The sequence below is a fragment of the Microtus oregoni genome, unplaced genomic scaffold, assembly GCF_018167655.1.
Source record: "Microtus oregoni isolate MIOR12 unplaced genomic scaffold, Mior012 000040F_ref0000088, whole genome shotgun sequence".
In the NCBI taxonomy this organism is placed as follows: Eukaryota; Metazoa; Chordata; class Mammalia; order Rodentia; family Cricetidae; genus Microtus; species Microtus oregoni.
In genome coordinates this window covers 16,737,080-16,763,604 of record NW_024543207.1, presented here as the reverse complement: position 1 = coordinate 16,763,604, position 26,525 = coordinate 16,737,080, and the positions used below count along the sequence as shown (strand labels likewise).

The window sequence follows — 26,525 nt, the reverse complement described above, 5'->3', positions numbered from 1 at the left end:
CAAAAGTTGGTGTAGAAAATCATATTTGTTTGAAAATTTACGCTCAATTCCTTAGCACTGCAAAGAGCAATAATCTATCTGAATTGTATGGATAACTGAAAACAAAACGTAACTGGTGTCAGTGCAAATCAGTGGCTCTCCAACAGGGACAGTTAACCCCGGGAACATATGGGCATGTCTAGGGGCATCTTTATCAAAGTAAGTGTATTGAGGAGTTACACGAAACTACTGGGAAAAACCACACGTGCTGATGAATGTCCCGTAATTCATAGGCATCCCCCATGGCCAGGGAACTTTAAGCAAAGAACAGTCAGAAGGTCCAGGCTCTAGGGAGTAATTGAGCTCCATCCACCCTGCCCCACCATGACCATGTCCCACCACGGCCTGCCTGTGACCGCAGGCTGTTCTTGAGCTCCTCCGGCACCATTTCATGGCACACTCAGAGTGCCCCTCGCCAGCACCTCCATGACCATAGCTAATGTTTAACCTTCTAAATCTTGTGTATTAGGAATAGGAGGCCTGGAGCAACCATGAAGTGTCTTGTCATCTTAGCAGAATGCAGTCTATTTGCCAAAATAATTTACCTTATAATTTATAAATTCTGGAAGACTGGAAATGAACAACTTAAAGAAATTCAGGAAACCATTTTCTTTTGAGGAAACACCTTTTACTTTTAAAACAGCCGTTTACCCTACCTTCTTACACAGGCCAGAAGAAAGAAAAATGTCCTCATTTGAAATGGCAGGAGAAAATTGCCACAGGACAAAGGAACATGTGACCTTCTGAATACGGATGTGTCAACATTATTCTAGTTTCACAGTGACTGGGCGAGTAATCAGTAATTGCTACTTTTAGCAGCAGTATGAATCTAATTGGTGTTTTGAAATTCAAATTCTACCTGATTCTTGATCTCAGTTGGCCACAGTGTATATAAGAAGATTTTTGCTTGCCTATCTCTTGGCACCATTTGTTTGATTATATAACATATTTTGCTATTCCCCTTTGTTGGCTTTAATAATTGAGAATAACTTAAACCTGTCACCTGCACACTACCTATAGCTCATATTGAATCCACAAGACTGAAAGAGCTGAGCCTGGCTTTATTGTACAGTATTCCCAGGGAATCACGTTCTATGTACTCAGGAGATTTGAGTGGAAAGCACGTTTTTAAAATTCAGATATAATCCCATGTTTTCTATGATTGATTCTAAATAGAAGCAGGTGAATAGACAATAGTCTCCATTTGCTAAATATCAATCTGTCTCAACCAGTGAAACACGTGATCACTGACCATTGATAAAGTGAATTTTAATGAAAAGATCATTGCTTAAGTATTTCAACTTAAAAATATCAGCATGCTATTTTTGAAAGCGCTATTAATTGGTCAAGGAAACAGAGAAGTCACATACAGGGAAATGGACTCTACAAACAACAAATATTTCCCAATATCATGAAAATACTAGCAAATAAAATAGAGGCAACTTCTAATCTCTATGGTTATATAGAGGTTATACATATCTTTGGGACTGCCTAATTGACCCTCAAACATATGAGCTATACTATATAGCCATCTGCATGAAGCATGTTAGGCATCCATTGGTAAAATTCTTCTTCCTTGACAATAGTAGGACATATTTACAGAGTCCTGACATCAGTCTGAGCGTACATGTGAAAAAGCTCTCAGTGTTGTGTTCAGAATTCCTATGGAAGTGGGAAATGCTTTATGTTCTATTAAAAATGTTCTTTCTACAAATGTATTTTTTAAAAACACTTTAAACATTGAAATTCTCAAAAAATAAAAATAAATAAAAAGAAACAAAAAATCTATCAAAAGTGAGCCTTCCACACACAAACTCTGCTTTGACCTTGGACTCTCATGTCAACAAATCATGAACAATATTCCTGTGGCTGAGGAGTCAGCAGCCATTAGCATCTTATCAGAGCAGCCGCAAAACACCATGACCCACTTCCTTATGTCAAAAGTAAATCAAAGGTGGATATACACAAAAGAAGATGATGTGAAGATATTCTGGGAGGAGTTGGCCAAGCGATTGAAGTCCTGGCTCTGTAAGCAGCATTAAAAACCAAAGCTTACAGTCTCTAGAAGGTGGAGGGGCAGACGGTTCAGCCTAGACACCCTTCCCACCCTACCCCACTGGAAGATGAGTTCCTAGTAAGACCCAGCATTGATGTTGGATCCCCCTCTGTATGCTGTGAATATCTTTGGTTAATAAAGAAACTGTCTTAGGCCTGTGCAGAACAGAATAGAGGTAGGAGGGAAAACTAAACTGAATGCTGGGAGAAAGGAGGCAGAGTGAGAGAAGCCATGTAGCGCCACTGGAGCCAAAGGTAACTTTACCCATTAAGTAACAGCCTTGTGGTGATACACAGATTACTAGAAATGGGTTAAGTTAAAATCTAAGAGCTAACCGATAAAAAGTTAGAGCTAATAGGCCAAGCAGTGATTTAATTAATACATTTTCTGTGTGGTTATTTTGGGAGTCTGGGCAGCTGGGAACAAACAAGCAGCCTCCTTACACACAACATGGCCTCTCAGGTGATGAGAAGGTGAATTCCCATCTAATTGACTTGTTTCTGTTACTTTATTACAGCTTGCCTATGGCCATAATATAGCAGGGTAGAATAGAAGAACCAGAATCCAATTATCCTATTTTAACCTTTATCAGGTCTTCCCCAAACCAAAATATAAAATCTAGGATAATAGACAGTGATTTGATTATGATGGATATTAAATATGAGGTCTGTTGTATTTGGTACTTATTTTGAACAAGATTTGAATAAAAATTTCTGCAGATTAAAATTCACTTTTCCTTTTAAGATCTCTGGGATAACAGTTGAAATGTGTACATAGCATAGGAACTTTAAAGAGAAATGATAAAATTCAAACACTTTAAAATTGCCTCACTCTATGGTCTTCAAATGTCATTATCATCAATAATTTAGTAACAAACTTCTGCTCTGCCCAGTACTGAAAGCAAGCTACTAGCCTGGGTAAATTTGTCCCTTGTAGAGCTACTGGGAGTCTAGAACACATTTAGTGAGTCATTGAGACAAACCATGTAATGTAAGCCACTGACAACCAGCCACTAAAAGCTCACAGAGTTATAATTGTTGGAACACAAATATTAATTAATCACTGATGGTCACCTTGACTGGCAAAGGTCCAGGAGATGAGGCACACATTGATAGCAGGTGGACACATTCACAAATAAATATTTTAGAACCAAATGGACCCTTGAAGATCTGTCAATCATAGTTAGCCCTTTTGGGGTACAGAAAAGTTTATTAGAAGAGGGAATAGAAACATTGATTGATGAACCAGTCTGGATTTAAAGGGGCTAATTCACAGAATGAGTGGCAAAGGTATTAGCAGATGGAAGCCGGTGGGTTTTGAAAGGCTGAAGAGACACAAGTGAGAAGCCTGAATGCAACTGGAAAAGAGAGACAAAATCCAGGGCAGAGGCACGTTGGGAGTGAAAAGCTAAATGGAGTCTTCAATGCCAACTGTCCCCATAAGCTCCTGAATTTGAACACTTGGTTTCCCTTGTTGACACTGCTTAGGAGAGGTTATGAAACCTCTAGGAGGTAGATCCTTGCTAAAGGAATGACATCACTAGGGAGCGGGATTTAAAGGTTTAAGCTTTCTTCTACTCCTGGCTCTGGCTCTGGTTTGGTGCATAGATAGAAACAGTGATCATCCAGCTTCCAGCACCTGCTACAAGGACAGACCCGTCCTGTCACTGTGAACTGTCCATCTTTCTGGAACCATCAGTTAAAATAAACCCTTTCCCCCTTCAGTTACTTGCCCCCACCATAGTTTATAGTAGTCACTGATACAGCAACCTTGCCCTGAGGAATTTTGTCAGAGCTAACCTCTCCTTCTGTCAGCTTCCATTCCTGTGTTGACACTGAGCAGGAAGTAGGGAGGATCTCTGCAGGAGGAGTTGGCAGGAGAGTTCCACCAGTGTTCCAAGTCAACCTTGGCAAGGACCAGGCCCCAGTGTCAACACTGGGCATCCCTTTATGTATAGACTCTGGCGAATTTAGTCATTTGCAAACACTTGTCACTGGAACAGATTTTGGGAGGGAAGGCATCGTTGTGTGACACCTCTCTCTGCCCCCTTGGCTGAAAGTGTAACAAGTCAGAGCCAATTCACGAGGAAGACTTGGCAATTCTCACTGTGAAGGTCACAGACAGGGGCACTGAACACACTGTTCTTCCCTTCGGGGGAAGCCACAGTTGCACAAAGTCAGGGGAAATGTCACTGGAGAGTTCGCGAGACTCATCAAGGGCTCAGTTTGGGTGGCAACCTGAGGCTCCCAACACTGCCATACACAGTATGGAAGCAATATTCAGAGAGAAAAGAAAAACTTGCCACTGTGAAAGACAAATAATGCCACCCCAAACCTATCTCAGAGATTCGGGAAGATTGCTGTGTCCTCTGGGTAGCATGGTAAGCTCGACTTTCTGTCCATCAATATGTCCTTCAGGATCATGTCCCGGGTGTCTGAGGCATCATGAGTCAGAGAATGCATCCAAAGAAAGATCCCAGGTGTGCTGCAGTTACAGTTAGATTCCACAGCTCTCCTGCTTAGCCAGAGACTCATTCCTCCCACTTCAAGTCTGAAGAAGGCAAATTCATATAGCTTCCTGGGTCCCCGATTCCTGCCTCTCTTATCTGACTTCCTCCCAGCAAGCATTTCTTGCCTTGGTGATGGAAGGCCCGCACTTCACCTCCAGGTGTTTCTCTGAAGAGGCCTTGGCTATGTCTGGAATGTTTTTCTTTTTTATGTAACAATGGCATCAGGGATGCTGTGTTCTCTACCTAATATCTAACAGTACACAGAAGAGTCCCCAAGAACATACAGAGTTGTCATGCATGTCCATGTTGGTGAGGAGACAGGCGCACAAAGAGGAAAACACTTTTTTGTATGTTCTTGTAAATCTGACCCAAAGAGAAGCTGCGTGTCACCAGAAGTTGCTAGGCTCTCTTTCAAACAACTAAGCATAGAGCGAAGAGAGGTTTCCTAAGCATTACCCTCCATATCGTCCGTACCAGTGTGAGATACACTCACATGGAGCCCATTAGTGTGATCCTATTTCAAGGAAGAGGCATGGCATAATAACTGTATCAAGGACCCTGCAGTAAGATCATCGTGACCTACTCTGGTAGAGCTATCTCCAGTGACTTGTGTCCTAAAAGGACAGGGAGGGTTGAGATACTCAGACACATGGAGAAGTTCCTGTGACGATGGTGGGGGAGCTGTATAATGAATGAAACAACAGGTCAAAGAACACCTAGATCCATTGCAACTAAACAAGTCAGCGACGACCTACAGGTCAAAGAACACCTAGATCCATTAGATCCATTGCAACTAAACAAGTCAGCGACGACCTTCATCCTCGAGACTTCTGGTGTCTCGAATTGTGAGAGAACAGATCTGTGTAGTTGTTAGCCACAGACTTTGTGACACTTTGTCATGGCAATCTTAAGAAGATATTACTCCAAAATGGACACTGTATTCAGGTTTAGTTTATATTCTTTCATAAGATTAAAACTACTTTGAATATGATTTTCAAATAAACTGTATTTACAGGCTAAGTGTGTTGCTTATGAGCTAATGTCTCACACAACCAATGATGAATTCCAGCAAAAGCAATTCACACATGGTACATAGATCAGGCTCAGCACCAAAGACAGAGTCTGATTTCAAAGAGTTGATAAATTTCAGGGAGCAACCTATGTCTCTAAGTAAAGTGAACAGTGCCAATAAAATCACCTTAGGAAACTTTAATGTGTCTTTCAGAATAAAAAACATTATCCAAGCCCTCAAGCGTCCCTTTCTGGCATGTGCTAAAAATTTCAAATGGAAACAGCTTGAGCCAATAGTAATAATAATAATAATTTTGTGTAACTGAAAGGCAGAACTTATGAAAACAAGATTGAAGCCCAGACAAACTCATATAATTCAAAGTATCCCACAAGGATTCTGGGCAGTCAAATTCCTAGAAACAGTGACCTCTGTTGGGTCTGATTCCACACAGACTCCGCTTGGTGACAAGAAGGTTGCAAGGTGTCTGCAGCTGGTGTGGTGCTTCCAGCTCAGGTCTGCAGCACAGAGCAATCCTGGCTTTGAAGGGCAAACATATCACAGTGTCATTACCAAGAACTGGTACAGTAATGCTGTATCACTTACAGTAACCCCAGACCAAGAAAGTCTGGGTACTGTTTTTTTCACTGACTTGCCCATCAGGAAACCATGTATACGAGTTGATAGAGGCCTTCTGCGATAAATTACCATAATCATGGTGGTGTGAGTGATAGTAGTTATATCCTCTCCCAGTTCTGGGAGGATGAGTCAGAAGCCAGTGGTAAGGGGCAAGCTCAAGCTACCAGCAGAGCTGTACTCCCTCAGGATGCTTGAGACATAGCCCTTTCTTGCCCTGTTGTGCTCTAATTGCTGCCATTCTCTTACAGTGGGCCCATCATTCCGTTCTTCATGCAACATCTATTCAAGTTTCTGCTGGGTAGGTACCCTCCCCCAACACGCACACAAGCTTCCTTGATTTTTTGTGTGTAATTCACCCCTGTAGAGCTTTCAGAAGTACTACTGAACTGTACTTAGGGGCCACAGAGGTATCTCAGGATGCCCCTTGCATCTTAAGCTCTTGGCCCACATGCAGTCACGTCCCAGGTCCCCGGGGACTATATAGCACAGTATCTGTTGGAGGCCTGCCATTTTCCTGCTTGTTGTAGTATATCCTTGGTAATACTGCCAGCATCACAGGACCCTGAGTATCCTGGGAAGACCAAAGACAGGCAGGAAGAGATGCCCTAGGCAAGCTGATGCCTGTGCTCAGTTAACCCTGCTGCTCTTTTCCAGATACAAGGATACCCTCAGAAGTAAAGCAGCAACAGGGCTATGCCAAATAACCCAAAACTGCTTTTCCTTTGCGGTGAGGCCACAAAGTTAGTAACTGAGACCACTCATCTCACACCCCACTCATTTCTATGCCCAGATCAGTTCTGCTCAAGAACCTGATTCATTCACAGTAGTGCCCACTGCAGACGTCACAAGCCAATCAAGGCGCGGGTCTCAGGGCTGGAGCAGAAAAAGTACCACTGGTACTGGGAACATTTAGACAAAGAAAAACCTTTACACACTAATGCAAAATCAGTTGCTACAAAGATTACAAGTCTCAAGTCCACTTGGTGCCTACGGGGAGATGTACTGGATGGTAAGGGGCAAAGGACACCTTCTCATTCAGCATTTTTATCTAAACCCAAATCTAGATGAGAGGACACGAACCTCTGACAAGCTATAATTATAATGCAGAAAGAAAGGTGTCAAATCAGGTGAGAACATTTGTGTTTCTTCATAAACTTGTGAATTATGCATGCATGTGCATTTATAAGAACACAGATGGATGACAAATTGGGAAGTTATAAAAAATATGAAAAGAAAATCCAAACCGTGCAAAACCATGGACATGGCTTCTTAACATTTACTTTAGGAGAAAGAGAGGGAGACAGGGAAGAAATGGGAGAGGGAGAGAGAGAGAGAGAGAGAGAGAGAGAGAGAAAGAGAGGGAGGGAGGGAGGGAGGGAGGGGGAGAGAGAGAGAGAGAGAGAGAGAGAGAGAGAGAGAGAGAGAGAGAGAAGACAGGGTCTATTTGTATTTGACAAGATGACCAGGTCCTAAAATGTCTCCACAATACACAGTAAACCAAAAGAATCTGAAATGTGGGGGTCAGGTCATTGAGGCTACGGATTGCTTTTTAATCACATTCTTTATAGCACATATTTCCAGTTGCTATTTAGTTGGAGTTGAAAGAAGACAAAGTCAACATTGACGACTCCAGTTAACCAACCCTGTAGACTTACAAAAGGAAATGGGGAAGCTTGCTTGCCTCTAGCAGGATGCTTAAAGAGACACAGAGGGAAAGGCTGAACTTGGCTGAGACAAAACATCCCATTCCTTAGACAAAAATTACTTGTTGGGGGAAAATAAAGTAGACAATCATGGAAAATTGATAGAATCACAAACTATAATAAAGGCTGAGAAGGCACACACAGATAAATACTGGAATCTTTAAATTATGCACAAACTTGCTCTTATTGCTTATATCCAGACACAGGCTGAACATTACCACCTGTGAGATTTGCATCGGGAGCACACTTTTCCGGTGTGTCTTCTTCCACCCACATAGCTTCTCATCTCCATTTTTCCCAGGACAAGTTGTAAATGTCTTGCTGTGTTTTGTATTGATAAAAAAAATAGTCTTAAAATAATTTTCCACTATCCCATCCTGAACATGGATGAAAACACACCTTTTTCATAAAGCCAGTTTCAGGAAGCATCTAAGTTCTAGGTTTATAAAATGAATTTTATGTTTGAAATGTACTTCATTCTCTGCCACCTCCTCTTGGATGTGCACGCAGCATTTCATCTCTGTCTTTGCAGGTCTGACTGATAGAATATCTTCTTCATATTATTCTGTATACTAATGTTAATCCTGTACTTAATTTAAAATAAATCTACATGATATGAAAAAGAAAAGCATGCACCCTCTAAGCGGTAGTTCATCTATTATTCACTCACAGGAAGAACTCCGATCTTTTACTGGTTTCCATATATTTCTTGAAATCTAAACAATAACATGTAGATTTTTTATTACATTGGAAATATTACTTACTCCTTTAAAATCAATTTTATTTCCCTATAAACACACATTTCCCACATTCCCAATGCTGATCTGTCTTCATTCTGCTTAACATGCTGTGTTTGCTCACCTGCAACCGTGTTTACGGTAAAAATTGCATACAGATGGTCTTGCAAACAAGGCATGACTGCATTTTCCTCAATAAGTGTTCACCCTAGAGTTAATATCCACGCTGTATGTGCAGGCACTTCTGGTCTGTCTCACGATGCCCACTCGCAAGTTGGCTTTTCCTAAACACATGCTAACACCTCTAGTGTTTGCTATCGCTGGCTTCCTAGAAAGCAGCCTTTGGTATCCCCCATATTATTCTAGGTCCTGCAATGTACCCCTCTTACTCCATCCTGTGTGCAACTCAGGCATCTCATTTCTTTGCCAATGGAGTCTTTATTTCCGGGAATTAAGGTCTTAATCACACACTGTTCATATAGGTTCTTTCATTATCTATTCTTTTTATCTTTTGACGGTTGTAAAATATTATTTTAAGGTGTGTTACTTTTGTGTATGTTGCATTTGTTTAACTCTGTGAAGCTGTGATTCTTTGCCTGACTAAAACACCTGATGGTCTAAAACGGAGCTGAATGGCCAATAGTGAGACAGGAGAAAGAAATAGGTGGGGTTGGTACGCAGAGAGGATAAATAAGAGGAGAAATCTGAAAGAAAAGGGTTGGGGAAAGAGAGAGGAAGGGGGAGGACTTCAGGGGCCAGCTGCATAGCCACCAGCCACTTCGCCACCCAGCCACCCAGCTACACAGCTGCAAAGCCAGGCACGGAGTAAGAAGGAAAGAAAAGGTATACAGGAAGACAAAAAGATAAAAGGCCTGAGGCCAAAGATTGATGGGATAATTTAAGAAAAGCTGGCAAGAAACAAGCCAACCAAAGGCCGGGCATTATAAGTAGCAATAAGCCTCTGTGTGATTTATTTGGGAGCTGGGTGGCAGGCCCCCCAAAAGAGCCAGAGAATCAAGAGTAAAAACAACCACCAACAACAACTGACAATGGATTTTTTTTCTCCCATAATATATCCTGATTACAATTTCCCCTCCACCTACTCCTTCCTGACCTTCCCCATCTCCCAGCCTATCTGTAGCCACCCTATTTCATTCTTTCATCAAAGAACAAATATGCTTCTAAGGGAAAATTAATACAATAATATAAGAATTTAATAATGGCACTAGGTTTCGATCCTAATACATGAACTGGCTTTGTGGGAGCCTAGCCTGTTTGGATGCTCACCTTCCTGGACCTGGATAGAAGTGGGAGGACCTTGGACTTCCTGCAGGGCAGGGAATCTGGACTGCTCTTCATTCTGGAGAGGGAGGGGGAATGGAGTGGGGGGAGGGGGAGAGGAGGAGGGGAGTGGGGGGAAGGGTGATGTGTGGGAGGAGGGGGAGGGAAATGGGAAACGGGGAGGAGGCGGAAATTTTTTTTCAACAACTAAACAAAAAATAAACAAAATAAAATAAAATATAGGAAGAAAAAAAAGAATTTAATATGATAAGGCAAAATGAGCACATTCGAATAGGAAAAAGCCAACAGATGGAAAAGAGCCCAAGACAAGACACAGGAGGAGATATACATGAAATATAGACTCAGGGACCCACGTATTCACTCAGGAATCCTGTAACAACACTAAACTGGAAGTCATAGTATATATACAAAGGTTCTGTAGGCTAGAAGGGGCAATATATCTGTATCTATACAAAATAAAATTTAAAAATGTAGTAGAATTAAAAAAAAGTGGGATTTTATTAAATTTGTTTTCTACCTTTGTCATTGGTATTTTCAAGCGTATGACCATAGTCTTTAAAATGGTGTCTGAGGCTTTGCAAATAAACTGCATCCTAAAGCAGTTTTCCCCCTTTCTTCATGAGTGCATTGGATTCTGTGTGTGTGTGTGTGTGTGTGTGTGTGTGTGTGTGTGTGTTGATTTTCTGGGGAAATTCTCCATCTTAAAACCAGCTCTGTCTAAAATTCCCTCAGAGACAGTGAACACTGTCATGTGAAGCCATGTTCTCCTGACTTTGCTGGTCGAGCTAACACAAGCATTGTTCCACCGTTTGTTTAATCTGCTCGCAGCCACTCAGCGTTCCCGCACCAACACAGTATGGATGAAACACAGCGAGAGTGGCTTCTCCCCTTTGATAAGGTGACTGTGCTGGGTGGGGCTGAGAGGAAGATGGGGTGCAATTACCTCAGTCAAGTAGGGACTGAAGGAAGTCCAGACAAGGTTTACTCTGGGGGTTTGGTTTCAGTGGACCCCTTATCTGTTCTTTCACTTTCCCAGCTTTTAGTTGCATGAAATCATTTGTAGTTTGAAGATATTAAATGGAAAACTCCCCCAAACACAAAATCAATGAGTATTTTAAGGAATTTTAAAAACTTTTTTCCTTAATTTTTAAATATACATTTAAACTAAAATATAATTATATCATTCCCCTCCTCCCTCCAGTCTCTCCCATGGCCCTTCCTGCTGCTCTTTTCAGACTCATGGCATTTGGTTCTTTAATTATTATTGTCATATAAGCGAATAAATATATACATGTAACCCGCTGTATCTAATTAGTGCTGCTTGTATGTATTTATTTTAGGACCAGGAAGCCTGCTGCAAGACTATCTTCTGTATATGAGAGGGAAACCACGCCCACAAAGTCTCAACGATATGGCTGCTTGCACAAGACCCAAACAATCCCAGCACTAGCTGACATGCTGACACGGACGGGAAAATTGTATGAGGCGGAGCCCATAAATGCTCTTCATCTATAGGTAATTAACAAACACTCACAGGGGAAGACTTGGACTTCCCCGGAGATCAGTCACGACATCCATGCCTTCTCCCTGGAGGCCATCTATGACACGATTTCTCTTACAGACACGGGAGTATTCTCCTACCACTGAGCTGCTACTATAAATCATAGTTAGGAGACAGACAGAGGAGGTATGGGTGCCTGTCCCCTGTTTGGAAAGGGAGAGACCACGATCACTTGCTCTTGTCACAGCGTATCCTTATAGCTGTACGGGTGTATGTATGCATGTGTGTGAGGGAATATGGGGGGGTACGCAACCTTGATACACCCCTGGAGGCCAGAACTCAATATCAGATGCCCTCCTCCACTGCTTCCCCCCATGTTGGATCATTCTTTTGTTTTCTAAGCTTGGTTGACCTCACGGGACCCTCCTGTCTCAGCTCAAAGTATTGGGGTTATGAACACATGTACAACCTCCACACTTATATGGGGCCTGGAGATTCAAAATCAGGTCTTAATGTTCGTACAGAAAATATTTGAGCCTTTGGGTGATCAGCCTAGCTAACCTTACTGTTTCACTTTTGCTAATCAGTCACTATGCCAAGTTTATGAACTAAACTTACTAAGATTATGTACATGTGGGGAAAAGCAGTATTGGCATGGTTTGTTCTGCCCAGGTCAGGCACCCACTAATTGGCTGGAAAAGTATTTCATGTGGATAAAGGGTCTTACCAATGCATCTCATTCACCCCAGTTCTTAAGATGTGGTGTTTCAGTTTTCAATCAAGAATATGCTTGGAATTTATATTTTCAGAATTTAAGTAACATGATTAACTAATTTTTAGACTAGGCTGTTTTAGACTATGAATTCTACAACTTAGCCCTCACAATTTCAGATTTTAGTACTGACTACAAGACAGAGGCATCGTGTATTCACAATGAGTCGAGACTCCAGTGCACGCCTTTATGTTACTGCCTCTGTCAATATGTGGTTTCTGTTTGCCAGAGGCAACTATCTCATCAAGGCTTAGCTTCCAAAAAAATCCCCACATACTTTCATCCTGTTTTAGTTCCTCCTGTAAGGTAATGACCTTTAAATCTTTTCTATTGCTCCAACATGACATATCTGGTGAGAGCCATGGTCCACACTGACATTCGCTCTTCCATCTTGTACTGAATTGCCGGAGCACCGTGCCGCATGCCAGGCAAAGGAGGGTTTTTCATTTGTACCATTGTGTATTCTGGGCACTGCTTCTCTTTCTCCTGGAGTAATTATCGCTGGCTATTATCTAGCACTCTTAGTGCAATTTAGTTTACCATTTTCTCCATTCCATTTACAAAGAGAGGATGCTTCCTTCTCTCGACCATCGTCACATCCATCACCTGTCTATCACCTGTCTCGCTGGCTAGCTAACATCGTCTCTGTCTCTAAATATAGTGCACATACTCAAAGTGTGGAGACTTCTTAAAGGATATACATTTCATCCGTGTCTCTAGATAAGCACATACACACATGTTCCCTTTCTTATGTTCCTAGACGTTTCCACTGTTATACAACAGCTTTGGAATTAAACTACTTGTTGGCAAATGGGTGATCACACAGTTTTCTTTCCACTACCTTTAATAATAGAGATATTTTCTTGAAAATCAGATACATTTAAATTTATCCATTTATTTAAATGGTGGCTAAAATTATTTTAGCAAAGAGTTATGTAAGTACTCCATGGAAAATATGAACATAAAGTCTCCTAAGTATTTTTGCCTATGTTTGGAGCGAATCCACTACTCTCAGTAGGGAATTTCTCCATTCAAACTTCTCTGTGTGTTCTCTAGAGCATCGCTACCAAATAGCTGAGCATACCTGAAAGTTGTATATGGCTGAATTAAAATAAAAAGTTAAATCGCTCAGTCAACCCATATAGCATCATGTGGTATTACTTAGTGTCTTAGTTAGGGTACTACTATTCTTGGGATGAAACACCATGATCAAATACAACCTGGGTAGGAAAACGTTTATTTCATCCACAGCCCCATTCAATAATCCATCATCAACAGCCGTGAGGGCAGGACCCTGGAGGCAGGAGCTGATTCAGAGGTCATGGAGGGTGCTGCTTATTACAGATTGTTCATCATGGCTTGATCAACCCGATTCCTTATACAACCCAGGACCACCGGTCCAGGATGGAGGCACTCACAGTGGACTGGGTCCTCCCCTAAGGATCATTAATTGAGAAAAGCCCTGCAACTGGATCTTATGGAGGCCTTTTCTCAATTGCGGTTACCTCCTTTCAGATCACACTAGCTTGAGTCAAGTTGACATCAACCTAGCTGGAATAGCTGGGAAAAGGCTGATAGCCAAGAGACAGTGAGACCTGCTGTAAATAGATTGAGCATTTCTATCTACTAAAGAGGTAACATGCCTTCCCTTAAAGCATCAATAGAGGGCATGCAGTCATATTTGACAGACAGACGTGCTAAGTGAGAACAGTGGCCATTACCGCTGTATCTATCACCGTTGCTCTGTCCACATCTATCATGGTTCGGAATAAATTTAGAATGACAAGTGATTCACGGGTCACAGTCATCAGATGAAGAGCTTCAATCCATCCACCTCTAAGGAATGTTAGGGCAACGTGACCCATATTTTTTTATTTATTTTTTGCTAAGACTTTCCTTTTCACTTCTTTAATTATTAACTTCTATGTAACTGGAAACCTCTAGCTTCTACAATATAATCTCTTACCCAAATATGAAGCGTATTATTTAAGCTGGAAACAATGGGGCTTCCTAGGTGCCAGCTTATCTATCAATGTCAGCCTTAGGGGAGGGTCAGGATAAGGAAAGGAAATGGACACAGGGCAGAGAATCTCAAGCCTGCACATCCTTCAGCTGTTATGTCAGGTACCAGGCCATTTTTGAAATGAAAGTAGGAAAATATTCAGATAACTGAATCGACCCTCTATTTACCTAGTGCCCAGGGATTGGCAAACCATATTTGCCATCGGTTTATAGACATTTCTTGATCTTATTTCCTGAAACTAAATGATCGACACAGCTGAGGGAAAACATTCATGCTATCTTCTATTTATTTATTTAGCTATTTATTGGAGACTGCATGAAAAGCAGAAATTCAAGAATGGCCAGAAACAAAGCCATAAAAACACTTTATTTACTTCAATTGTTTTGATGACGGTGGATTTGTTCTTGGGTTTGTTTCTTTTGAGCCAAGGGGACTGTGTAGTCAGGGTCTAGAATACTGAACAATTTAAATAATATTCCTGAAAACTCTAAGCAGTAACCATCATACTAGACGAATTGGCTTTGCCTGGGTCTATGTACGGACCAGAGGTCCCTGTCATTGGCTGAGACTCTTCCCCTCTTGGCTGATGAGCTTACTGCCTTAGGAAGTTGTATCACTCTGTCTGCAAACAAAGCAGGAAGTAGGGTTAATATATGGGCATCGGGAATTGTGTGTAAATGGCTATCCACTTTGCTTCAATAGCCTGAGCCTTGGACCAATTTGTGATCTTTAATTCCAGGGGTGACCTAGTGGAGGGTGTGCCCCAGCTCTGAGAGCAGGTCAGTCTAGTTATTTTCTGGGTGATCTTCTTCAGTTCCCACCTCCTGAATCCTTACCTTCCACAGACCATACATGGTGAATCTCTATGCGAGAGGTGGCTCCATGGAGCCTGATCTTACAAGGCAGTGTAAATGACAGTCACAAAGTCACACCTGGAGTCCTTGTTAAACAAGGGTCAATACAAATAGTCTCACAAACACTCCCCACTGGGACAGCACTAGGGAGACAGGAAGCAGCCACTTTTAGCTAGAGACTTTCATACCCCTGCTGAAACTGAGCTTGACAACAAATGAACTGAGAACCTTGATGAAGCCACCTGTGCCCTGAGCCTGAACTAGTCCATAAGATTAGATTCTACCCAAACTTCAGCAATTCTCTCCAACATGGGTACTGCTTTCTAACACTGAATGCAGGGTAAGGGGAACGATACACGTGCGGTCATTCTTGTTGCTGTTATCGGCATCATTATTTCACCAGATTACAGCATTAAACCTCTACCAAATAAACAGGACACCAAGCTCATAGGAACCACTTTCCTTAAAGACACAGAAACAGGGATCACTCCAGCAAGGACTGAAGGGAAAGAAGGCAAGATGATTAAAATTCCAATGCTGACAAGGACTTCAAGGATAATCCACAATTTCTGAATGGCTTCTCCAAAATGTACTGTGGAGAAAATTGAGGTCTGGAGAGGTTAAGTGACTTGTTCAGTGTCATGTTCAGTATTCACAGAAATGTCTGCGGCATGAATAAATCTGTTTGTGTACAGTTAAAAAGAATTAAAATAGGTAGGTAGGTTAGAGGAAGAGAACAGAGAAGCACATTCGTGGGGTCCAGCCTGTTCTCCTAGCTGTGCTGCTATTTCCTGCTCACGTGGGACCCCTGCCTTTGCTGTTTATCCCACAGAGGCAGAGAAGCTGCATTTCCCAGCATGCCTTGTAACTGTTTCAGAACACAGTACTAAGTGGAATTTGACTGAGAATGGATGCTCACACACATATTGGCTTGCTCCTCCAGCCTCCTCTCAAAAATGTGGGGTGAGGATGGGGTCACTATCAACTGAGACTCATGATGCTCCCAAATGGCAACCAAAACAGAGCTCCACAAAGCCTGCCCTGGAATGTCGGCCATGGAGAAGTGAGGTTTATGTGTGTTCGGACAGTGAGGGGACAGTGGTTGTCTCTTCCTGGAAGTCTACCCAACTTGGTGAGTATGTTCTGGAACCGGTAAAAGCTCAACCAGGCTCTGCGTGAAACACACCTATTCAACAGCAAGTCCTCCAAGAAGCTACAGAGGGAGGATAAGGAAAATGTGGTACATTGACACAATGGAGCACTACACAGCAGAAAAAATGACATCTTCAGGCAAATGGATAGAGCTAAAAAACATCATCTTGAGTGAAGTAACCCAGACCCAGAAAGACAAGTATCACATGCACTCACTCATAAGTGGTTTTTAAACATGAAGCAAAGAAAACCAGCCCACAAATCACAATCCCAGAGAACCTAGACAACAATGAGGACCCTAAGAGAGACATACATGGATCTAACCTACATGGGAAGTTGAAAAAGACAAGATCTCCTGAGTAAATTGGGAGCATGGGGACCTTGGGGGAGAATTGAAGGGGAGGGGAGAAGCAGGGAGGGGAGTAGAGGAAAATGTAGAGCTCAAGAAAAATTAACTAAATAAAAGAAAAAAGTAAAAAAAAAATATTTGAACCAAGTGGTAGATGTCATAGCACTTGGCAGAAATCCTGGCCAGTGGACAGGACATGAGAGCCTGGAAGCAGGTGAGGAAGGAGGGGCTGCTTCGGCCCCAGGCTGTAGGCCAAGGCCTTCATCAGACTCTAATTGGCATGGACGGGAGCACAAAGACTCTCATCAACCAAATACTGTGAGAACGGGAAGCAGCAACAATGGGAGCTTATGACCCCGACTCACATCCTACCCACCCAGCTCTTCAGACAGTGGTGACACACTCATTGAAAACTGGCTATCACTCAGATAGGAGAATAAAACACATATGCTCAGAGAAGAAAACACAAATATGTCAGGCTCTGATGATCTAGGCTGGGTCTGCTCAAGTTCTCTGATGAGCAGCCACAGGTAGCCATGACTGCACACTAACAATATGCAAATGAGCCGGCCTAGCTGTGTGCAATCCAACTTTATGATTGACAAGCCTTCATTCAATGATCTTTGAAAGGATGCAATCAAATCCGTCTGCCTCTAGGAAATTATGATGTTGTGAACACATGGTAAAGAAAGACAAATGGGAGATGATGCTTTGGAGTCAAGATTCCTCACAGCCACAGGGAGGCCAGGCTCTTGCAACTCAATAAATACAAAATATAATTTAAAAAAATTAATCAATGTGACTATCTCTTTGGAATAATTATTCTAAATTATTAATTAGTTAATCATTCTTTAGATTCTAAAGCTTTCCAGCTCGGGTAGTTATATCAGAATCTTATGACCCATTAGAGTGTATATTATAAATTGATTTAATTCATTTTTAAATTTAATTTCATATTAATAAAAGGAGGCAATTTAAACCTAAGAATCACAACAGATAGGCATGGTCACTAAGGGTTTAAACATGTTTTGGATTGTATATATTAAGAAAATCTAAAAAGGTGAATTTCCTAGATTATCATGGATTTTCTAGATGTAATGAAGTAATAACCATCAATTCATGGATCAGAAAACTGGCACATTCAAAATACATGATAATTGAGGTAGCAGCAAAAGGGAGCATTGCCATGCAGGATGAAAGAGTTCTCTGCTGGATGTGGGGGGCACTGCTCCACACTGTGCAGGATATAAGCAATCAGGACCAGAAAGAGTGTCCCTAGACATTGTCAAATACATCAGAAGAAAAAAAAAACCTACATTATTTGGGAACTGCCGGTTTAAACATTGACACAAGCTGAGAGTCAATTTCCAATCACAGATACACAGAAAAATAAATTAAAACCAACTGTAGCTTCTGATAATGTGAAGTGAAAGAGACCAGGCTTTAGAAGTCATAAAGAGGCCAGCGGTGAGTGAGCACACAGATTTCTGGTCTTCTGCTCGTCCTTGCTGTGGGACACAAGGGTCATGAAAGCAGATTTCGAGCTATTTCCCTGAAGATGGTGAGGGCTGAGCTAAACTCTCCCCTTGTACTTTTTGGGACCTGTCCAGGGGGATTCCGCCATGGCTGTGGTGGTAAAACCCCAGATTGGCAAACGTGTTTACTCAATTCTCAGGGAAGCTGTGTTCTTCTATTTTTTTCTGAAAGAGTTCTTTCCCTAAAATAACTGTCATCATTGAGGCAAGACTAAACGTGATAGAATTCTGAATCTCCTAGAACAACACAAAGCATCAGACAGAGACATGGAATGGCAGATGGAGTAATATTTTATTTATATTTTAATAAATAAAGCTTGCCCGAAGATCAGAGTACAGAGCCAAGCCACCTGAGGTCAGGCAGTGATGGAACACATCTTTAATCCCAGATCTCAGGAGACAGTGGCAGAGGGATCTCTGTAATTTCAAGGCCACCCTGGGCTACACAAGATTGGATCTGTCTAAAAGAGAAACAGCTCACACAAACGTGATCCCAGCACTTGGAATCACACTCCTTTAATCCCAGCACCAGGGAGGTAGACACAGGAATGATATGGCTGAGAGAAGAGAGGAATGTAAGGCAGAAGGAGACAGGGAGCTCAGGTGGTCTGAGGTTTGGTGGAGACAGTTGCTGTCTGAGGTTTGGCAGACACAGTCTGAGGACAGAATTGCTAGTTCGGTCTGAGCATTAGTAGAGGAAGAACAACGCACTAGTGGCTGGCCTCTATTTTCTGCTCTTCAGCATTAACCCCCACATCTGACTCTGGATTTTTATTGTTAAGACCAATTAGAGTTCGTGCCACAGGTAGACTCTCACTACTCCAGAGAATGACTGGTCTTCACCAGGCATGGCTGAATAACAGTACGTGAGGACACCTATTACCATATCTAGGTGGCAAGGTGTCTTGTACAAGACACAACATCAATGCTGGGTTCTCGAGTCAATGAAGAAAAACAGGTTTAATTTCTGTGATTAAAAGCATCTCTTGGGTGTTCCTCTTTACATATTTAAAGTATGTCTGCTCAAACTCCTAATGAACAATCCCTATGGAGCCACTTTGCAGCATATGTATATGCGAATATTTCTGCTGGGACAGTGGAGATCAGGATCAGACACATCACATCGCCTCAAAGTAAAGGAGTGACTATATCCCCATCCCTACTCAAGGCTCTCAAGGACTTCATTGCTGATGCCTCTGTTGACTGGTGCTATGAAGCGCCCTCCAATTGGTAGTATTGGTTTACTGCGTTCCAGCCCCTTGAATCGGGTCTCTCAGGAAAATCAACTTCATAATGAGGCTTCTCATAACAAATAACAATGTTTATAGACATCATACAGGGCAGAGGACCATGCCCCTGCTGGAGATCCTTGAACTCTGTGAAACTCACTCAAGAGAAGAAGAGAGGAACATCATTCTACATCATTCTCTATACTGAACCTAGATGCTCGTCCAAAGTCAAGACGCGACAGGAATCTGAGACATCTGAGATGGAGGGACTGTTTGGAAGGAGAGTAGCAGCGAGCATAGAGACGACAGGCGCAAGTGTGTAAGGAAGATCATCTCAGAGCCCAGAATCGCCTGCTCACCCCAGTGCCGAGATTTCCACAGAGCTGAGAGTGGACATTTTCAAGTGTCTCCTTCAGGGCACTTCTGAGAAGTATTTTGCATACCTCAATAATACAAACTTTACAAAGACAAAGTAGAAACAGGCAAAATAATGGATCAGTGCTTGTCACCAAGTCTGAGGACCTGGGTTCTATCCCTAGGACCCAAATGGCAGAGGAGAACTGACTTCTGGGAGTTGTCTTTTGACCTCCACATGTGTCATGGTACATGAACAAGCAAGCCCCGCCCCGACACACACACAGACTGTCAATCAATGTAACTCTACTAAAGGTAAAGGGAGAATGAAACCTATTGCATGTCAGGAGGCTAGAACATTTATGTCAGTGGTTCAGACGCTGCCTGGTATCCTCATGCAGCAAATAAACATACAGAGAGAAATAACAGATAGAATAATTGGCACGTGAGGAGCGAGAAAAGCTATGGTTCCCAGAAACTGCTCAGGGCCACCAGCCAACCTTCCTTCAGGTCATGGGATCCAAAGCACATGACTGAAGTGAGGATGGGGGGGGGGGTCCAATTATTGTTGGGTATGAAGAAGTTGAAATCAAGAGAGGGCTGGCTGCAAGGGAAGTTACATGAATGTGAGAAACAGCCAGTGTTTAAAGGACTAAGAAGCAGATTGATACTAGCAGAAAATATAGAGGTGTCTAAGTTGATCGGAGAGCTGAGTAAGAAACCAGCCATGTGAAGGAGGCCACGGTGTCTGCCAGCCAGAGGGAGCAGCAGCAAGTCCTGTCCAGCCACGAAAGAGGCTTTAGAGGAGCCGCCGTCATCGGCGTCCCCTTGACTTAGACTTTCTTTCCCTTTCAAGTTTGGTGTCCTCCATGGTCTCAGTTCTCTTTTTTCTACAATATCTGATTTTTTAAGCCCATGGAGAGAAGAGGAATAAGATATATAATACAAACCTCGATACTCTCTAGAAGAAAACAATATCTGTATAAAGTAACAAAAATCACAGAAGTTTTAAGCATCCTGTTTCTCCTCACAACTGCACTGTCGGCCAGGAACACCGAGCACCTGAATACAACCAGTTGTGTCAAAACAGGCTAGAGACACAAAATGCGAAGCCTCGATACTTTCAGCAATGAGTTCGGAATATCTCAGTCACTCTCTGTAATGAGCCTGTGTTAGAATGGTCATATTGGGCTATAGTAATATAAGATGCATGACTGTAAAACGTTTCCCCGTAGTTCCTTAATGTCGCAATGAGATTACCAGATAGTATAGAATTACCTAAGACTTAATATTGCATTTTATTTTAGTACACACACAGACACTCATTCTCTCTCTCACATATGTGTGTGTGTGTGTGTGTGTGTGTGTGTGTGTGTGTGTGTGTGTTTACCGTGCAATTCCCGAGATCAAACTCAGCTATTTGGGTTTAGCAGCAAGTGTCTTTATCAGCTGAGCCATCCGAGGTCCTCTCAGATGACCCATTTATAAGAACAATGCAGCCCTTTGTTTGCCAGTGTTTAATCCATTATTATTTTTCCACCCTTGGATGTAGTCATTTAAATAAAAATAAAATATTCATGGAATTCAACAAGACCTGTTTCCTGGGGACACATGAGAAACAAACAGTGTTGAAAAGAATTCTTAGCTTTATCGCTAGTAACACTAAATAAACAACACGCTACAGTCCTACAGACACAAACACATGCCAGGAGAGCCGACCGGCTTGGTGTGTGCTCATGGAGGGTGGCATTTGGCTCCTGTTATCAGGACAGTGTTTTGAAAACCACCACACTGTTCAGAAGTCACTGTTTTCCACGGTCAGTGTGAGCAGACCAAGGGTACCCCGGATGGAGAGACTGAGATGCTTCGCTTTCTCAGTAAGTGCATTGACTGCTGTGGACGACCTGCATGTGACCTGTCATAGGTAGTCCTGGCGAAAGGAAGTGATGGCTGGGAAGGCAATTAGTCTCCTTGCCCTTGCAACCTCTTATTCAAGGCTAACAGTAACTACATGCCTGGAGCTCTCTGCATTTATTAGGATATGAAGTCAAGAAATGCTAAGAACATTCGTGACTTTCATTCCAACTTCCCCTTACTATGTTATCAAAGTACCCACTTTGTAGGCATTTGCAGCAACTGCACATGTATGACTTGTCAATCAAGAGTAACTTAAAAACATGATGCCCATTATCCCTTGATTGGTTACTTCTCATTTCGCTGTGATGGACTACGTAACACAATGAAGCGTAAGTGAGACAGTCTTCGTTCTGGCTCACAGTTCAAAGAACTACATTCCATCATGGGTCATGACAGGGAAGCCTTGGTGGCAGGACCAGGAGGCCAGGTCATGCTGCACACACAGTCAAAAGGCAGAAAGTGAACAGCTGGCTTATAAACCCATCTTGTCACCCATTGCTTTGACTTTCTTCCTCCAGCAAGGCTCCACCTCTACATATTCCACAACTTTCCCAAATGGTACCAGCAGCTCAAGACAATTGTCCAGACACATAAGACCATGGAAGAGATTTCATATTCAAAGCATACCAATCCTACATACTTGATATGGTTTCCCAAATAATAAGGACATTCTCGTCCATAATTCTTACCATCATAGTTACAAAAAATCAAGGGAATAACATTTGCATGTTTATAAAACACTAAGATTCTATCTTATCTATTGATCTGCAAATTTTTGAGTTGTCTCAAAACGGTCACTTGTAGCATGAAAAAGGGTACGCTTTAAGAACCAGTTTGGAGTAAGTATTATACCTGATAGATGTATTTATATGTTGTTGGATGAAGCAACTTTATTTAGACACACATACATATCACATGATTGTAATATTTGATAGGTCAAAGCCAGATTTTTGTAAGATGTTTATCTGGGCTTGAGTGATATTTCCGTATGATGAGATTGGTTATAATTTTTTGGTGGGTTGTCATGGAAACCCTGCAGCATCCTCAGAAATGAACAGAAATCTGGTTCATTACTATTGAAGTCATGATACACTGCTTGGTCATAGGTTCATAGTAGGGTTCTTCACTGTCAAGGTGCAAGTTTTCCACATGCACTAAATAACTATTATCTTGATAAGTGTCATGAGAATGTCAATATCCTGGTTGTCATCAAATACAGTTGATAAGTTGACCACCCAAGGAGCATGTTTGTGTCATGGAGTTTTCAGTGCAATGTTGCCAAATCTCAACACTCTATTAGATTTTTCTGTTAATATTTTAGTTGGCCTTTTTGTTTCATTTTTTATTTTAATGTTAACATATGCTCATTAATTCTTATCTGACTCAATGCTCAATAATATGCTACTTCTTACCATCTCCTGGCAATCAACTTCTCCATTTCTGCAGGGAGCCCACTCCAAGATGGTCCCCGTGTCCTGCCAGATCATCATCCATCTTTGGACACCCCCTTCCTTTCTAAAACTAGCTCCTTCAATCTGACCTCACACCGCCTTTTCTTTATCCTAGAATTATCATTTCTCCCAGAAACACTGGCTTCCCACAGTGGAGACTTCTGTTTATAAATAGTGTTTACTTTCCTGCAATGTAATACTTCTAGAACCCCCAAACCCTGAGAGCAAGGAAAGGGAAAAATAAACACACCTGTGTCTTGCATGCTTCTCTGAACACACTTGCACACCTACTGTGTGCCTGTGTTAGCATGTGTGCACATAATCAGGAGTGTGCAGATGCATAATTCCATGAGAGTCCATGCTTTCATAGATGTGTATGCATGTGAGAGATAGGGGACCGCTGCGAGCACAATTTACCTGTTATTTGTAAGTGGAGGCAGGGTCTCTACTGGCCTGGAATTCATCAAGTCGGCTAGACTTTCCAGGTAGTCAGCCAAGGCCCAGTGGTCCATTCACCTGACTCCAGTCCCCTAGTATGAGATTACAAGTGGATGCCACCACTCCACCTTATCACATTGGTTCTGCAATTGAAGGCAGGCCCGACAGAGCCATCTCCCCAGCTCACAGCCCATGCGTCACATGAGAAGTTAAATACTGTGTGATACTATGAGAATAGAAATGAACATATTGTACATTGGATGGTCTATATTCCATAAGATTATTTATAACAAGCTTTAAAATTCTGTTTAAATTTTTGTTTTAAACTATGGCTTGGTTTTCAGTAAAAATTAAATTATATGTATTTATAAACACAACATGATTTTATTATAAGTGTATACATTGAGGAATAGCTTCAAGCTATATAATCTGTGCATTACCTGACACAGTTATTAGTATTTGGTGCAAAAAGCATTTAAAATCTGTTTTCAACTATTTTAAAGTACATAGTACAGTTATTAAAACACAATACAGTTATTAAACTGCATTTAAGAAGCTGCACGTGAGGTCTCTCCAAGTTATTCCTGCAGTCTAACTGAGATTGTGCCTACTTTGGCTAAGGTCTTTCCAGCACTTCTGCATCTTCCCAGCCTTATGGAGCCACCATTCTATTTTCTGCTACTTTGAACTGGTCATTTTTAGATCTACAAATAGGTGATATCCTTCAGTCTCTGTATTTCTGTGACTCTTCTGTTTAACTTAAGAGCATGTCCGTAGCTTGCTGATCATTCCAACAGCTTATTAATAAGCTCTCAGATTACAACCTGTCAGCTCAGCGAAAGCTATACGCTAAACTGCAGCGAGCAGGAAGTTTGTTGCCCAACATGATAAAACTATATTAAAGATTTATCCATTGTCATCACTTAAAAAGCAAAAGCTATATGCGACTGTGGAAAATTAGCTGTGCATCAATCACCTCCTTTGAAAGCTTTGGTCATTCATACCTGGATAGCATATGGTTAAGGTAATTTGTGGCCACTTTGTCAATGAAGAAACTGATAATTACTAATAAGCCAGGAGCTAGATGACAAGTCCAGTGATAGGGACAGCAATATGAGCTGATTATGGAGTTGTCTTATTTTAAGACACTGGCAAATGAAAGGTGGATCTGATCTGAAACTCTAGCTCTAGTATTTATCAATGTTCATACACACTAGCATTCTAGATGGAAAGGGTCAGCTTCTCTCCAGTAATTCCTTAGAGCATAGGACACTAGGCTATTATTAAATTGTTTAAAGCCTTTTCCCCCAAAATGTTATAAAAACCCAGAGATTCCAACACAATGCGCAAAAAGCCTGGGAACACTGTTTGGGGTGTTATGAATATATTCCTCATTTTCCCTCCTAGGAGTCCCTGCCTGGCACACTTTCCTAAGAGAATAGATCGAGAAAAGAAGCTTTAGTGATCAGATCTTCTATTAAAATAAATAAACACAAGGACGTCAAGCTCAGTCTCCAAGTGGCAACAGAAACAAATTTCATTTTTAAAGGTTAATATATTCTCTTCGCTTTCTGAGGCTTTTAACCCACAAAATCACTGTGATACATGATAAACAAAGGAGAAGAGGATATTTTATAAAACATGATAACTAGTAGATGCATCAACACCTGCTCACACTAGAGGAAAGAGATGCTTCCAGGCCTCAAGGGATGTCCCTGGCACTGTTGTCATCTGATGAAGAGAAAGCCAGGATGATGTCCAGGGAGTGGAGAGACCACATCCAGGAGGCAATGACTAACCGGAAATTAAAAGAGGGAGGTGATGACTCACATCCGGTCAGGTAGCTAAGTGTCCTGGGGCCTGACCACTGAGGAAATGAACCCTGTTGATCCTGGTCAACAACTTTGCATGCATCTCTTTTCAGCTCCTTGACACGAAAAACAAAAGCTAAAATAAACAAATTAATAAATTACACCTACCTGGATGAGAGACAGATCTTCAAGCTGTAATCTGAAGAGATAGTTCCTGCAAAATAAAACAGAGAGTACGTTACCTTTAATAGGTCCCAAAATGTCAAAGTCTATAAGCATCACGGGAATGACTGAAAAAAAAAAAAACAGGTAATGATGTGGGAGACAAAATACCATCCTGCTACTAATATGGCAAATAACTCTCTGAAACAGAGAATAAGAGCATCTGACTTCTCAGGGGATGTGCACTTGGGACTGGTAAGAGCTGTGGACTATGCAGCGTATATGCAGGAAGCAGACGTAAGCTCTAATTGCCTGTTAGGGTTGTTGTGAATTAGGAAGTGGCTGTGGGCACTTGACTCTGGAGATAAGTTTAATGTCAAGAGGATGAAACACAACTCTTCTTCGAGGGTCTACTCTTGCCTCTTGTCAGCATCTATTGGTTTGATTCTTAGGCCCTGACTCCAACCTGTGTCCCAGCATCTGTCTTGCTGATTGGGTTCAGCTTAGACGCACAAACTTATCAGTTTGACAAGGAAATTGAAACTGCCAATAATTTGATCAGCTTTGCAGCTCATATATGATACAGAAATCAGAGACAAGAAAACTACCAGTTCCAATAAGGGATGCCCAAGGAACACAGAAGAGCACAGACAAAGGAAAATATAAATATGATGTACAGCAGACTCTGAACTTATAGCTTTTGGGGGGTCTCTACAGCAAGTCATACTTCTGCCTCCAGATAAAATCATGAGAGCCTCAAAACATCAGGAAGAGGAGGCACTGTGGCAGTAGAAACCCCCTTAGAAGAGGTGACAGGCAATCCAAGTATTCCTCAACACCTCAGAAGAGGGCTGAACACAAAGGAAAGCCCACCTTTAGATGCAAAAAGTCAGGAGATGTGGAGACGTCAAAGGACAAAGAATGTAATAATAGCTTTGTTTAAGGTTACTTCTGTGGCATGAAGAGAGAAGTAATCCAAACAT

At 41.8% G+C, this 26,525-nt stretch overlaps 1 protein-coding gene across 4 annotated transcripts in view; it reads right to left on the bottom strand.

Annotated features, from left to right (window-relative positions):
• Sema5a (semaphorin 5A) overlaps positions 1-26,525 on the bottom strand; it is a 432,322-nt gene that overhangs the window by 187,564 nt on the left and 218,233 nt on the right. For all 4 annotated transcript variants that reach the window (XM_041632016.1, XM_041632019.1, XM_041632017.1 and 1 more), the window contains one exon: positions 25,549-25,594. In XM_041632016.1, the coding sequence (XP_041487950.1) occupies positions 25,549-25,594 (46 nt within the window). The remainder of the gene's footprint in view (positions 1-25,548; positions 25,595-26,525) is intronic.